General features: G+C 39.9%; 1 protein-coding gene across 2 annotated transcripts in view; it reads right to left on the minus strand.

Moving 5' to 3' along the window:
- LOC134001912 (matrix metalloproteinase-16-like) overlaps positions 1 to 16,808 on the minus strand; it is an 82,907-nt gene that overhangs the window by 50,965 nt on the left and 15,134 nt on the right. The window contains exons 2-5 of one of the 2 annotated variants that reach the window (XM_062441092.1): positions 10,557 to 10,705; positions 9,341 to 9,355; positions 8,849 to 8,971; positions 1,462 to 1,766 (exon numbers count right to left, since the gene is read on the minus strand). In XM_062441092.1, the coding sequence (XP_062297076.1) occupies positions 1,462 to 1,766; positions 8,849 to 8,971; positions 9,341 to 9,355; positions 10,557 to 10,705 (592 nt within the window). The remainder of the gene's footprint in view (positions 1 to 1,461; positions 1,767 to 8,848; positions 8,972 to 9,340; positions 9,356 to 10,556; positions 10,706 to 16,808) is intronic. The other variant, XM_062441093.1, reaches the window with a different exon arrangement.

The raw sequence follows: 16,808 nt of genomic DNA on the forward strand, positions 1-16,808 counted from the left end.
GGCCCTTTCATCAGCACAGTAAAAAGTTGAACAGGGTTCAGAGGTCGACCTAGAAGCTTAGTCGACTGGCCGCTGGCTGCCACTGAATCACAAACGCACAAACACACACACGCACACACATACACACAAGTAGAGATCTGTTGGACCTCACCGCAACCCTCAACACCAACACAGCTGCTCAACATGCAACCCGCACAACAGAATGACATACGGACCCCGCTAAAGGCTTACGTCCAGCATGACAAGCTGTAAAGCTCCAAGGGCAAGTGCACGGGGGCACGGGCTCGACACAGAGCGAGAGGTGATATGATTACTACGGTTCACCGGGGGAGATGTCTGTCTGTCACCACGCTTGAATGTTTGCGGGGAGAGAGAAGCCTGAGCAAGCCCCAAAAGGTCAGACTTACGTCACACCAAAAAAAGGCCAGAAATCCATAATACGCTGACTAGCAAAACCATAATCCAGCAAGTATAGTTCGTCATGTTTTCATGGTAGCAAAACATCAAAATATGTGGTTTAGATGTGATAGTAGGTAAAAATATCTTCCTCCTCCGCTTCTGCCCTTGTAAAACTACTTGGTATGCATGTATCCATAACCAAACCATTCATCTAAAGAGGTAAGCAGTCTAGTGTCACATGCAGTTGGCCTGAAAAACCCAATTTAATGCATAAAATGAGCATACAAATGAAACATATGATGCTATTTTCCTATGTAGTGAGGGAATTGTACAAATAATATTCCCAGACTTCCAAATTACTATTCCAATATTAGCAATATTAAACATGATGGCATATGACCCAGTTTCATTTGCAGATGAAGACTGTGAGATATGGCTGAGAGCCGTGACAAGGGTTGTAAGTGGACCATTAAGTTAGATTGTTCTTTTCAAAAATGACACTTCAGTTCTGGACCGTCATAAACTGTATCACTGCTATTTGGTTTCAATGATAGATGAGGATTTAGAGGTTAATTAATGGAGAGGCAATAAAATGCAGAGTGGCAGGTAATGATGCTACTTTTGAAACAAGCCAATAATATTTAACCAATGAAGCAACGGCTGTAATTTGTCCAGGCAGTCACATTAAGTGTGCTGCTACGCTCACATAGCAAATGTTTGGTTCTCACTCTCATGGCACTCTTTCTGAAGCATACTGTATATTCAACACACACTCTTCATCATGGTAATGTACTGAAGCCATCTCTCTTTTGCTGCGTACCTGCTCACACCACTAACCTGAATGTTATGCTGACCAGAGCTGCTGCTGTTTACATCATTTCATAAGAACCACCTCCACCACCACCACAGGTCTGAGGTCAGTACTTCTTTGTGGGGAGTGACAATGCTGTATATATCCATAATGTATTCCACATGGGGTAAACTTTTCTCATTTACATGTCTGCCACCATCATACATACAGCCATGATAAAATCCTCTAAGAACACTGATTTGGATGCTTACCGTCATGGTTGGGGTTCCCCAGCGTCCACGGCTCATCTGAGTCAAAGTGCGTGTCGCCTCCTATTCCCGGGCCTGGAAAATAGGCGTGGGCCAGGAAGCCGCCCTCGCCGTCGAAGGGCGAGCTGTCGCCGTGGAAACCGGAAGCGAAGATGATGGTGATGTCCACATCTTTCTTGGTCCGCTCCATCTCGCTGTATGGCACGGCCTCGAAGCGGAGTGGCGTCACGTTTTGCCAGACGTCGAAGGCTCGCCGGATGGCGTCGTGGGTCTCCTCCGCGCCCACTTTGGGTGTCACGTTCTTTATGCTGCAGAGGCACCAGATACAAGAAGGAAAAGTTAAGCTGGGAAAGTCTCTATACAAGTCTCACACAACTAGATCCTTTTCTCTTATCACCGCACCCCAGTAAGCCTCAGATTGGGATTTCTTCTTCAACTGCGAGGGCGAGCAAATCTATTGTAAATTGGCCTGATAAGCCTCATGGGTGCTCCGAGCGTTTGGTAAAACAAGCCCACTTTAGAGAAGCTTATTCTGCTAGATGTCCACTCAGAGGAACAATGAAAGAATAGAATCTAATCAGGCAATGTAAATACCCTCTAACTCCTCTGAAGCATGAGATATAGAGAGATAAAAAAAAACAATACAGTCAGCTTAGTTTTACTGTAAGCTAAACAAGTGTATGAAGACGAGCTGTAGAAGGTAAACTACCGCGTGTCAATCGACATGATCACACTTGCCAAAAAGGGGAAAAAAAATCCATCAGTATCAGTGTTTTCCCCTGCATGCTGCCATTTCACGCTCATCCTGTTCGCCAACTGAGAGCTAAATGGAGCGATCTGTGAGAGAGAACAGCTGAGTCCTCCCCTGCCGGTTTTGACTTGCTGCAGGTGTGGCGAGGACGGGACAATTTCCTGCCTCTGGAATTTATTTTCTAATTAAGGATTATCAACAGCCCACTGCCTGCTGAGAGGGCCCCGGTCTAGTTTGGGCAATCAGGAAAAAAATCCTCTCTCTCTCTACTTTATTCGCTCCAAAAATATCTAAGGGTCACGCTCTATTAACATTTGGTAGGTGTGCTTTACATCGGCTAACTTGGAAGCTTGTAAACACACAATCCTCTTTGGCCGTAGTGCAGTGTGTGAGCCGGGTGGAAAGTTGGTTGGCTGATGTTCAGTACATACGTGTACATGTGCAGTGTGTAAATAAATTGTGCCAATTTACTCTTTGTCAGGTGTTTCACGTTGATTCAAGAAGCTTTTTTTCTCTCCTCCCACCTACTCTGTTCCCTTTGTGTCCTCTTTGTCACCTTCCCCGCCTTCCTTCACTTTTCCATTTAATTCTTCTGCGCGTCTCCGTTTGGCTGTCAGCCTGTCATCTTCCATAATGGGAGTAAATATTATCAGAACGTCTCTTGTCTTTGACTGTTGCTCATCTCCTTCCGCATGGTGGGTAAACTGCTGCGAGGCACATTTATATACTGCATATTTATACTGCATGTAAGCTCAGATTCTTCAATTATTGAATCAAACTCAGTGAAAAGGGAAGCATAAAGGCTGGTTATGAAATATAAATAAAGTGCTACTGAATAGCCTGCAACATTCATTTAATTGCTTGAACCAAACCGCAAACTGCTTCCTCTTTCTCCTCTTTCAGCGTTGACGGGTTGACAGTTGACTTCCACTTTAGCAGAGATGTGTTTGCTTTAATTACTGTACACTCTTACAAGTTACGGCAAAACTTTCATCTTCAGCTAGTGTCTTTCTGCTTTGACTAAACAAAGTCCTGCAGACACCTACGGGTATTATGATTTAAAAAAGGGAATATACATCATTTTAAAAGATAAATCTACAGGAACAAACCAGCAGAAATGTGCAGTAGAGTAAGCAAAACGCCTTTGTTTGAACAGGTCAGAGTGACGATCATTTGTTCTCGCTTGATTTATGGTAATCAGCCATATATCTAAAGAATAGATCATGTTCAAGACTTTTTACTAGCTGAAAATTAAACCAGCATTAATTGATGTTTTGGCCAGTTCTACACAACTGCAACACAACGAACTGCAACTAGGCCTGTCTAGATAACTGCTTTTGTTGGACAATATATTGTCTCAGAAATAATCGTGATAAACAATATTATTGTCATTTGAAGATCATTTTATACCGCTGATATAATGATAATATAATATCATAATAATGCAAGGGGGGCAGGGGGAGGGGATGGGATTGGAGAGTGGGCGCTAACCTTCTGTAAAAACACAGACTGCCATTATGGGCAGGGACAGAGTTATTTACCTTTAATTCCATATAAACGACGCTGCTTGCTTCTGTAGTCTCCACTCAGGACGTGCACAGTGAGGAATGGAGGACATTGCTTGCTTAGCCAATGTCACATGAATAGCCTCTTAGCTGCTAATGTGAAGTGTGGCAATATTAAGGTCAAGAAAATGATCAAGGTCATTAAATTGAAATAAATAAATGTATGTTAGTGTGTATACTTTCTATCCCGCTATCTGTGCATGTGTGAGTACACCAACACTTCACATTATGGCTTTATCAGAAATGAATGTTTTAAGGGCAACAACAATCACGTTTTAATGACTTGCTGTCTGTGATTACATTTGTCGTAAGTGATGAATATGTGATGAATAACAGCCTGAAATCTGCATGTGTCCTCAGCTGTCCTACAACAAGTGCCTGTAATAAATGTATCTCAGGATTTGCCAGTATCCTTAAATTACAGAAACAATACTGAGCATCAGTTGAAGTGCCGTTAGTGTGAATGCGACGGCTGGCTGTGGAGCGAACAAACCATCTCTGCCTGATAGAGGCAACTTATGGAGGCAATACCAAATGGCCCTTTTGTCTTTTGAAGTGCTGATAGGGATGCACAAAGTACAAGTGTGATAAACACAAGGAAACAATCCTGCTGTCAAATCAATATCAGCTAACCGGCAGAGAGTCTGCAAAGGTGCAAATAATTTTCCCCGAGATTAAAATACGGAGAAAGAATTGAAGCACCTCCGGGGTTAAGCAAGAACATGTCCTTGTCCTCCTCTGTCTAGGGTTGACACGAACAGCCTTAACAACAACTCTGGCTGCTCGAGGAGCAAAAAGAAGGTCTCATTTGATTCTATTACCAAAGTCACTGTATGTGTGTCCTATTTTAAGGGTGAGATGGATATAGAGAGAAACACAGGCAGTGCAAGACGACAAATGAAAGAGTCCCAACCTACTCTAAGGCCACATCAAATATTTAAGTCCATGTTGTGAGGTAATAATGATTCCGGATGCAACTCTTGTGCTATAATAGTACCTGCATGCAGGCAGAACAGTAGGGGTGCCAGTGCTAATTAGTGCCTCCCGACAGCAAGTACTGTATGTGGCTGTGTGGAAACTAGCACACACCTAGGGCGGCCGTGCATTCGTTATGCTTTCCAAATGCCAGAGTTAGAGTTCTTTAATTATTTTTTTAGATTTTTTTTTTTTTTTGGCCCATTAAGCTCACAGTTTGAAGGAGAAAGAAGGAAGTTTTAACAGGAGAAAGAGTGACATGACATCAGTCCAAGGCCTCAAGCTGGATTTAAACCCAACAACACAGCAGTTTTACCACTGCACCTTATCTGAGCCACCAGGAGGGAAAATACTGAGTCAGTTATGGAAATGTGGCACACAATACATATAGCTTTTACTTCAACCTCCATCTCCAACCTAAAGGACACTGAAAAAAAGTCTTATGATCCATAGTCAGTTTCAAACCTTCTTCCCTGGTTGGAATATAACATTCTGCAACCATGGCAATTTCTTTCAAATAAGGAAAGAAAGTAAACATATTTTAGTGGAAATGTGTATCCCAAGCTTATGATTTATGGCAGGGAAAAAATCTTTCCAGCCTACAATTAAGTGAGGTTAAGTGGGCTAGCAAGTTAGCTAGCTAATGCTGCTTATTTTTACATTAGCTAGTATTTTGTACTTGTAAATAAGCCATAAAGTCAATTATCTTAAGTAATGTCACCACGTTCAAGGATCTCAGCCACATGAAAAGTACAATTTTATCATAATCTTAGATGATTTTATAAGAAATTCTGCATCAATGTTTCTTTAAATTAAGATTAAGTTTCCCATAAGCAGTAAAGATTTCTACTTGTTCCTGTTCCCATTCCTGCATTCAATATAAGTACATCTGATTTAATGAGCAAAGAAATGAAATGATAACTGAAATTATTTAAACTTTGATTGCAGCCAATATACAATCTGACAAGATAGAGACACTTCAAGTCAAAAGTGTGTAGAATAGTAAAGCAGTGGAGGTTAAATGGTTCATGTTTTGTGCTGTTTCATTAACATTTTAATGCTAATATTTCACAGTTCAATATGGTAACAATGTCTTGATGTTGAAATGCTACAAAAGTGGAAATACTACCTTTAAGGTTTTAAATGCCTCCAGAAGATATAAAATGTGTTATATTCTCTCTAACTACTTCCATTGCACCAATATGAGACAAAAGTAGCAGCTGCAGGCACATCTGACTCCTGACTGGAGGCCAGACACACATCCTCGTGCACCACACAAACACACAGGTATATGCACATATGAGCACACACGCACACACTCAAAATGCTCCTATCCTATTACATAACCCTAATCTGTCAGAGAGCAGCCTCTGCTTTCCACTGGGGTTTCCTCCTCTCCTCTCAGCTCATCTCTTTTTCTCTGCAGCTGCCTCTCCTCCACCGCTCCTCACTTCCCTCCCTCCTCATTTCCACCTATCTACTTCTCCACTCTTCATCAAGCCTGCTCATTTCTTGCTCTCAGATCCGTGCCATCAGATGAACCCAGCGCTTGTGAAACAAATTCCGAACCCAATCCCAGTGAAATATTTCAAAAAGAAAAATGCATCAGCGTGAAGCTGAACTTCTCCGCCATCAGTGATATACAGCCCTAATTCAGTTGTAGGTCACTGATCCACTAGATTATATTTATCATGTAATACTCTTCATACATTTATCCTCAAGGCAGAGCAAAAAAAAAAAAAACAAGCTCACTTCTTAAGGATTATCCCATGAAACACAGAGCTGGGGGCAAGTGACAGTATCATATGTGTAAAATAATACAGAATCTGGGCTACTGACCTGACTAAATCTACAGAGAGATATTATGTAACTGCAGCATGTTGTCCTATACATTATTACTCATGTAGCCAGATGAAAATGCGCTTTTGAGTTATGAAATTGGTGATGAGATCTCTGGTGCGTGTATGGCACTCTTCCCATTTGTGCTACATGTTCTGTTGGATCTTCTATGATTTGAAGTTTAAAGAACATGATATGTGCTGGGTGTAACAGGCATGTATTCAATAATGGGGCATGTTTGATCAAAATACATTTCTTAACAATAATACAATAATATAAAAAATATATACCTACATGTAGATAAGGAAATAAATAAATATAAACTTGATTTATTGTTGTTGTCTGATTAAAACAAGAACTGTTGAAATAAGCTATAAGAAGTCTCAGGAATGTCATTATTTGTTTGGTTGAGCTGCCTTCAGCCAACTAGCTGGCTTTTCATGTGCTCTAATGTTAACGCTACAGCAATGGCTCAACAAAGTTTTTAATGTGTTATTTGGGAAAAAGTTGAGGAAGAAGAAGACACCGCCGCCTCCGTCGACTGAGTCCACCAGACTCATCAGCCCACAGTGAGGTCAGCCAGGCTGCTGGCTCGTGAGACGCGCAGCTCACGGACCCGGTTAGAATTGTCTCTGGCAGCCCGACTCCTAAAAACTGCAGTTATCAACTTGACAGGACAGAGCAAACTCTCCAGAGGAAACAGAATTAAACTTTTAGCTGCCCAAATAAATTTTTTAGACAGCTTTGATGGAGCTCGGGATTTATCAGGAAGACAGCTGCTTTTCTTAAAAACTTTTCACTGCATGAGCCTGGACCGTGTGCGTGTGTGTGTGTGTGTGTATATGTATATAACAGCTGACCTTTTTAATGTGTAAAAGAACATGGAACATAATTAACAGTGCAACCTGACCGTTCCTGTCAGCGTGTCTGGAGATTTAAATAATCAATGAAGTTACACTGCTGTGCCTTAATAAACTCAAACATTTATTTGGTGTTGGTGGAGGGGAGGTGTTTAATAGTCAGCACCCCTGCACCCTAAACTGAAATTTGTTTGCTGCTCTGGGTTCACCTGCTGATTTATGAACCACTTTCACAGCCAAATTTGTGTGTATTTCTCTGCATGCCAAGAATAGAAAATCTCAATGCTTCTCATCACAGCGGTGTTGACAGTTTTCTTGACAAAGAAGAGTGTAAGGCTTCTGTTAGATGTGTAGATATGTTTTGTTGTGAGCTAACCGGTGCTCAAACAACAATGGCTGCAGGGTATAATGAATGCACAATAGATATGTTACATGTGCAATTTCTAACAAGGTTAACACCTTCTCTGCTGCCTGGGTTTATGTTTAGTTGCCACTATGTGCAAAAAAACAGTGTTGTGAGCATGTTGGATAGGCAGTGTTTTGCTGCTATTGCCTTTGTGATGCAGAACGCTGCCAAGTAAACAGGTCACTCATTTTTTTAGTTTGTCTATGTTTGTTCTTTTGTCTTCTTCTAATAAGTCCGTTTTTCTAGGAAAATATGGCCCACCCACTTTTGTATTGGCCTACTGCCTACACTACTGGTGTGTTATGGTTGTAGCTTACAGCAATGTTGAACTCTGGTCGACTCTTAGGTTTTTCACCTTCCTGGTTATTACATAAGTTTAAATAGTGTAAATGTGTTTATTAGTTGGTCCTTTGCTCCACAAGTGGGAGAGAGGAAATGTTTCAGCACAAAAGCCTACAGACAGGGACTTTTATAGTCAAATGTCTACAAAAATGTTACAGTTTCAAATCAGTTGTTACATTCAGAAGAGATGAGCTGAAGAAGAGGGAAAAGAGTGAGAACATGGTAAAATGATAGTGATGATGTTTACTTTTTCTGCCTCTGTGTGAGGAACGTGTATCTTAATGAAAAGGTCAATGACGCTGGTTAAGTCCACATGCCTCTGTGTGTGTGTGTGTGTGTGTGTGTGTGTGTGTGTGTGTGTGTGTGTGTGTGTGTGTGTGTGTGTGTGTGTGTGTGTGTGTGTGTGTGTGTGTGTGTGTGTGTGTGTGTGTGTGTGTGTGTGTGTGTGTGTGCTGATATCAGTTATTTCTTTGTGTCTGTTGGCCTACACTTAGTTAATTTTGTTGACTGGGTATCTTCACAATTCGACCGTCTGTTTGTGTGGCTGGGATTTTCTCTGCTTGGAATATTATAAAATGCTGTAATGGCTCCACCGTAAGTAATTATAAATATTGATTAAAGAAAAAATAAATAAAAATCCAAAGTCACCCACCTGTATGTGATATGTTTGTGTTGCCACTTCTGTCCTGTGAGAGCGTACCGCCGTTTCCTGACGCTGAATTTGGATGCACCCCCTACCTGGTCAGGAACCCCACATCTGGGCTTCTTCATCCACCTACAGGAGAGAGGGGGGAGCACATCCATCATTCTGCTGCAGGTATCATAGGCAACAGATTTCATCATTATCCACACAGATGATGTGATGAATAGAAACTTGTCCTGTGTGTTCAGATTTGTGAACAATGAGAAAATGAGTGACAGATAAGAACAAAATGATTCAGGTAAGCTGTCTGTACTTTTTTTAAATGTACGAGTGAGATGTCGATGATATGCAGACACCGATAATGAATGATTGCACAACACATGAAGCTATTTCATATTTAAACAAAACCCATGCACATCCCTCATAATCCCCACAATGTTCACATGTATACATTCATGAAATGATGTACACATGCTGTATTACACACAGAAGACGCCTCACCTTATTGTGTTATTGCTACTTCAACAAAGAGAAAGCCAGGGGGGGAAATAGAAAAAAAACAGGCAGAATGTTAGCTTATCACATTACATTCTGTTTCAGTCCAGTGGTTGGACAGCTGTTAGTCTGCTGGCCACCACATCGCCACGTTACAGTTCACTGCTATTTGTGTCGTGGATAGCATTTCAATGTTGGAGGGGACAAATGTCAGTGAACAAAAAGGCACCTGGAAAAAGACACGAAAGATAAAACTGTGTAAAACCTGCACTATATTCTGTTCATAAAAATATAACTTTTGTTTCAGCAATATTTCAGTGACTATATTTACTGTATATTACCTCACATAACATAAATCACTTGATTCTAAATGTGGCTCACAGTTTGAATAAGCAACTTTAAAAGACGTATGTTCAGTTGGGTTTACACTCCAGTACATCGCTGAGTGTGCACATTCAAAGTCTTTTTGTCATTCTACAGTCAAACAAAAAGTGAGTTCCTTTTTTAAACCCTCATTTCATTCTTGTCTGTTTGTCGCTGCTGTGCTCAGGTTTAACTGATCGAACGTGAAGCAGACAAACTCCTGTTCCTTTTCTTCCCTCTTTTCCACTGAGTATCAATGCTATGGCATTTTGCAGCCTTTGATCTGACAATGGAGGTGTGCTCTCTGTAAAAGATCCCTCTGGTCAAATTAAAACGCCCCACTTAATCCATGTCAGTCTAAATTTATGTCTGGAAAAATAACCGTGATTGCCTTCAGAATGTAAAACAGGAGATGAATGAGAGGCTCGTCCAACATTTGTCCGTTTTTTTGAAAATGTCTAGACCACTTTGTGAATGTTAACAATCAGGAACAATAAATGACTATTGTAACAGCATTTGCCCTTCAGGCAGATTCCTCCTTGTTTTCTGCATGTTTTGTCTCATCACATAGTGTTTGACGAATCATGAAAATCAAGCATAAATAAACACCAATCTATATGAAATCAATCCTTAAAAATATCTGAGTAGCATGTCTCCATTTAAACAAACTGACAAACATTTTATCAATAAACCAAGTTTAAAACACTAGAAAATTAATTTTCCAAAGTAACAAGCACATGGCATTTAATTAATGAATTACCTCCTAAATAATACAGTTCCATTCTGTTTAAATTGCTTCCCACCAATGTTCCCTTGTATTTTGAAGAACTCAGCATCCCATTGCATGTGTGTGACTCACTCTATAGTGCTGCTGTCCAGCGTCCCTGTGACATTGAGGCCGTAGCGGCGCTGCATGGCAGCGATAGCGGACTGCATGACTCGGGTAGAACGCAGCACTGACATTCTGGGGTCTGCAGGAGGGAGGTAGCCATACCTCTGGAGCCATGCCTATGCAAAAACATGGAAATGAAGAGAGGAAGGAAAGGTTACTCAATATGGTTTAAAATTTCAAATTCAAATACTAATGTCTATACAAAAAATGTAAACACATGAGAGGTAATTACAGACAAGTAGTTAAAGGAACAGTCAGATATTTTGGGAAAAATGCTTATTCACTTTCTCGCCAAACTTTAGATGAGAAGATTGACATCAGTTTCATAACTTTACTGTAAATATGAAGCCAGAACCTGAATGGTTATCTTAGCTCAGCATAAAACTGTCAACAGGGAGAAACAGCTTGCCTAGCTCTGTCAAAATTTCATTTAGCACTAAAGCTAATCAGCACATAAGCCCTCATAAAACCACACATTTTTCTTTTTACACTTTTATATGGCTTAAACAAACAAGATATAACATTTTAATTAGTGAGCTTACAAGGTGCTGACTTGTATTTTAACTTTGAATATATCCAGGCTAGCTGTTATGTTAAGCTAAGCAAACTGTATCCTGGCTGTGTGAGTCGAGTGGTATCAATCTTCTCATCTAACTCTCGGAAAGAATGCAAAGAAGTCTATTTACCAATGTCAAACTATTTTTTACTGCACTTTAAGCACATCTGGTCCAGTAAGGCCAGCTGTGCATTTAAAGTATTGTATTTGTGCATATGAGAACACTTTAAACAAATGATATACTGCTGACACTGCCTGAATAAATAAATGTAAAAACAATCCCCAGTTCTGCATGACCTAGAACACCATTAAAATGTCATGAAGAGATAACTTTAAATGGCAGCTAGAGACACACTTAGAATAAGAAAAAGATCAGTATAAAGCAGCTCTATAGAAACTTTTTTCCCCAAGACATTTTGGTAAGAAAAGGGGCATAAGCAGAAAGAGAGAAACCTCTATACCAGTTTACAGTGCAGAATATCATCTGTTATCACATCATTTGGCTTGTCAGGGAAAGGCTTTGGTGTAATAGAGCTTTCAGTGTCCCTATAAAATCCTGCCAGAGGGAATCACAGCTCAGATCTTTGGACCAGTCAGGAGAGGGGGGATCGGCTGGGCTTTCCCACAGAAGAGGCTTTAGGGATTTGGATAGTCCCAGCCTCTCTGAATTCTCTCAGTCTTCATCATAAAAATGGTAAACAGAGTGGCCGACTGCTGCATTAAGCAACACAAAGCCAACTAACCAATAAAAAACAAAAAAAGAGAGACATAAATTGTGTTGTTTGAAGTGTGGAGAAACTGAAACAGCACAAAAACACTGGCCTAGAATCTCAAAGACCCAATGAACTCAGAGCTGTCAGGCTGCGGATTTGCCTCAAACCTTTTCATTCTTCATTCAGCAGAGCTACGCTGTGAAACCTGAGCGCTATTCTAGTACACAATGTTGTCGAGCTGCTTCAGTCATTACGGAGGCCTGCTGCTCAGGATAACATACACACAGAGAATGAAATTCACTAAACGGGGGGGTGGTGGGGGTGGGGGCATGGGAGCGAGTGAGGAGAATGCAATAAAAGGCAAACCATTACTCAACAATGGAACAAATGTGAGTCTACGGCTTTAAGCTTTTATTACAGTGAATGAACCTTATGTCAGGTTTCAAACAAGTTACAAGGAGCTCTTTGCAAACTCATTGGACTGTTTGTACATACTTAAAAAGTGCTACAACCTGCAATGAAAAGATGTGTGTTATACATGTAAAAGATAGCAATCTCTGTGGTTTTTGGTGGTAGTAGAAGACTGCTACCACTGTTCAAATATACTCAAGGGACAAATGTACGGGGACACTGAGTATGTAAACAGTGCCGAGTGGTTAAAGGTGAGTGTAAAGCAGCATCCTAGCTGTAAATAAACAGCTTCGGGCTGACAAATATTACATTTGAAGAGGCGTTAGTAATATGGACAAATTCTGGTGATATCATTTTATATCATAACAGTGTGATATACTGAAATTCAATTGAGAAATATATATACATAATGCAGGAATTATTGTGTATCAGGTCAGTAAAAGGAAGAGTTTGAGGTAGAAGGTCTTTACCACAAATATGAAGCTATAGCTATAGCTCACTTATTAACACCTTATATCTCATTTGTCTAATTTGTACAAAAACTGCAACATAAAAGTAACACTTAGCACTTTTAAGGGAGCTAAGCTAGCTGTTTCCATTTCCCATCTTTATGCTAAGCTAAGCTAACCCTATCCTGGCTGTAACCTTTTATTTAACGGACATTTGATGGTTATCTATCTTCTTATCTAACTCTCTGCAAAGAAGTCAGATGCTGAACTGTACCTTTAAAACTCTTAAGATATAGCCAACTTTTTTTGGTTTGTTTAAGGGTGAGTTTTCTGAAAAGGACTTCTTCATAATGGTGGCAGTTATGGGGGAAATGGAGACAGTGTTTGATTGATAAAAAACATCCAGTTAATTAGTCAACAGAAGGTCAGCTGACCATGCAAAAATGTAAAATTGGTCTTTAGGTAGGCATACAGTTCAGTATATAGGCCACATAAATGTTAATAATTAATAATGAATGAATACAGTGTTTACATAGGTTAACTTATGCAGTTATTTCAAAGACATTTCTCTTGAAACTATTTTTAATTCAAATAAAGTCTAAAAAATTGTTGTTTTTTTCTTTCATTTTCTCCACACTCAGTATTAAATTTCAGGGAATAAAGAAGTGTTATCGTTAAATCTTGATTTTACAATAACAACAATCTTAGAAGACATTATATCATTATATTGATAATATCTTGATTTATTGCCTTTATCACCTGAGTGAATAATACGAAGAATCCAAAATTCACAGATAAGTAAGTGTCTCAGAGGCAGCGCCTGTATCTAAACCAGACTTTCTCTCTGTAGTTTATCTGTACTGTGATTGGCACACTAACAAATCCCTGATGCTCTGCCTACCCACCTCCTGTCCCCTGAGGACTTTAGGTAGGAACATGCACAGACTCACACTCTGCAGCAATGACTTATCGCGCCCAACTCTTGTCACCATGTCATGATTCACATTTCTCTGCAATTTTCCCCGCACACCCCGCGGTTCCTCCTCACATGTCAATCTTCCTTCAACCCTTTCCCTCCTTCGCTCTCTCTCTGTATCTTTCTCTGCTGGGTGCTATTTATTTCACAGATTTCCCACTGCCTTCCCACTTCTATATAAGCTCGGTGAGTGGTTGATAACGTTATGATGTGGTGTTAACACTCTGAAGAGACCCCTAGGGAGAGAGGTGAAGGGTGAGATTTTCATTCAGCTGCTCAGGTACTGAAACTACAGCTCGTAATTGGTAACACGGACATCATGCATGCACAAACTTAGACAAAGATGTAGCTACACAGGCATGGAATACTTCCAAACAGGCTCACAAACACTCACAAGAACACTTAGAAAGACACACACTTACTTAAGCCCTATCACACTGACATAGATCAGCTTTTAAAAAACACGATGGGCCATAGTAGGTCAATCCTGCAAGTAAAGACAATACTACTGCCACACATGCTTACACACAAACAAGACAATCAAATGTTGAACAAATCTCTCTCCAAACACACACATATGCACCATTTTTGGTGCTGTTATCTTGTATGACGGGAAAGTATGAAATTCACAAACTACAAAACTGAAAGTAAGTTAAAACTATGAGTGTGAAAAACAAAAAATGTCATTGTGTTATTATTTGATCATATCCCACCAAGTCTAATTTGAGTTGTGTTTGAGCTTTTATATTTTTTCCAATGATAAAATGCTGTCATAAATCCCAGCATGCAAAGCTGAAAGTGCATGTTGTAATCTCTGGAGGGGTGTTTTCAGAAACTCAACAAATAAATGTTGTAACACAGGTTTTGCATCATAATTTTGCAATCTCAAGTCCAAGATGAGATAACCCTTATGACAAAACTGTGACATCAGAAGTTTTTTGCCCAGACAAAGATCCTCCAGAGCCACAAAGGACATTACTAAAATATTTTCAGTAGTTCTTCACAAGAATAGTAAACTAATCTTTATGTGTAAAATTGGCAGACTGCTCCTACTACAAATCCTAGTTTCAGGCTTATAAGTTGTACAATAGATTTTAACTGGAACAACATTCACATCATATCTTTACGTTGAATTACTGGCATGCCAAACAATTATAACGATACCATGATAAAGCTTCCTTCAATTTAATTGGGAAACCCAATCGTTAGCTGTTATAGTTAACCAGCCCTCAGTAGCCCTCAGCAAGCTGACCCAGCATAGCTCCTACTGTTCTCAGGCAGGTTGACTGGTTAACTGTCTGAAGGAAGGATAGCCCTTAGCAGATTCACCAACAACCAGTTCACGTTTCTAATAGGTTCTCCCCACTCAGTGACACACCTACTGAGGAACCAACTCTGACACCTGGAAGTTAGCGACACTGGAGGCCACAGTTAGATGTATTCCTGGGGCCAGAGCAAGTGACATACAATCAAACGTAAAAATGCTGGCTAAGGATTCATGTAAATATGGTACAGTTATTATACATGGTGGTGGTAATGACTTGATTACGCCAATTGAGATCACTATAATAAATGTTGATGTGTACATATACAAAGACAATGTCAGACTCTGTAGTCTGACCAGTGATGACATGTATAGCTGCAAGTCATCATTCAACCGCTGGCTGTCGAGATAATTGGCAGACTTTCTGAAGAACACCTGGTCTGAAAGTTTCAAATACATCAAACTTTGGATGGAGCTACTGTCATATCTAGAAATATGACTGGATTTATTAGTAGACTAAAACCATGACAACCCAGAGTTTAGACCAGGAGGCAGAGCTGCAGTCCAACATGTTTCTCTGTGATACCATTAGAGCAGTTACCCATCCAATCTATATAAAAAACTGTGTCTGTTCCCCGAACGCTTAAATCAATTAAATCAGCAGTCAACAGAAAAGGAATTATTACAATTTAATATCACCACTGCAATAGTACAACAAAACAGGGAGAATTAAATGTGGACTCCTAAACATTAGATCTCTTTCGTCTAAAGCCGCATTAAAAAAATGATCTAATCTCAGATTACCACATCAATTTATTTAGGTTTACTGAAACCTGCCTGTGTCATGAATAATATGCTATCCTGAATCAATCCACTCCCCCAGTCATATTAATACTCATATTTCTCGAGACATTATAGTGTACGGTCTCTCTCTGAATGGCTTGTAGATCCCTTTTTCTGTAAGATCCTTGAGAAAGCAGTTGCCAATCAGTTGTGTGACTTCCTACACAACAATAATTTATTTGAGGATTTTCAGGCAGGATATAGAGCGCATCATAGCACAGAGACACCACTGGTGAAAGCTACAAATGACCTAATTGCATTAGACAAAGGACTTCTCTCTGAACTTGTCTTGTTAGATCTTAGTGCTGCATTTGACATTGTTGACCATCACATCCTATTACAGAGACTGGAACATTTAATTGGCATTAAAGGAACTGCACTAAGCTAGTTTAAGTCCTATTCATCAGATCGATGTCAGTTCGTACACTAATGATTAATGTCCCATGCATGCAAAAGTCAGACATGGAGTTCTGCAAAGTTCTGTGCCTGGACCAATCTTATGCTTTCTTTAGATGATGGGGAACACTCCATAGATCTTCATTGTTATGCAGATGATACTCATTTATATTTATCAAAAAAGTCAGATGAAGCTGGCTAACATAGACAGATTTTTGGCTTGGCCCAAAACACATTATCTAATGATATATAATAGTTACTCTATATGGAATTACTCTGGCCTCCAGCACCACTGTAAGGAATATCAGTTATCTTTGATCAGTATATGTCCTTCCTGATCAAAGAAAGGACATACCTTTTCTTCTCCTGTAAACTCCCACATAAACAAATTCCAAGGACTACCTTCTTTCACCCACATATCATTGCAAAAACCAGGCACATCCTGTCTTGTTACTTCCAGATTGGATTATTACAATTCCTCATTATTACACTGCCCTAACAAGTCTCTAAAGCAGTGGTCTCCAACCCTGCTCCTGGAGAGCTACTGCCCTGCATGTTTTAGGTATCTCCTCACTCTAACACACCTGATTCTAATAATCAACTCGTTATCA

The sequence above is a fragment of the Scomber scombrus genome, chromosome 20 (genome assembly GCF_963691925.1).
Source record: "Scomber scombrus chromosome 20, fScoSco1.1, whole genome shotgun sequence".
In the NCBI taxonomy this organism is placed as follows: domain Eukaryota; kingdom Metazoa; phylum Chordata; class Actinopteri; order Scombriformes; family Scombridae; genus Scomber; species Scomber scombrus.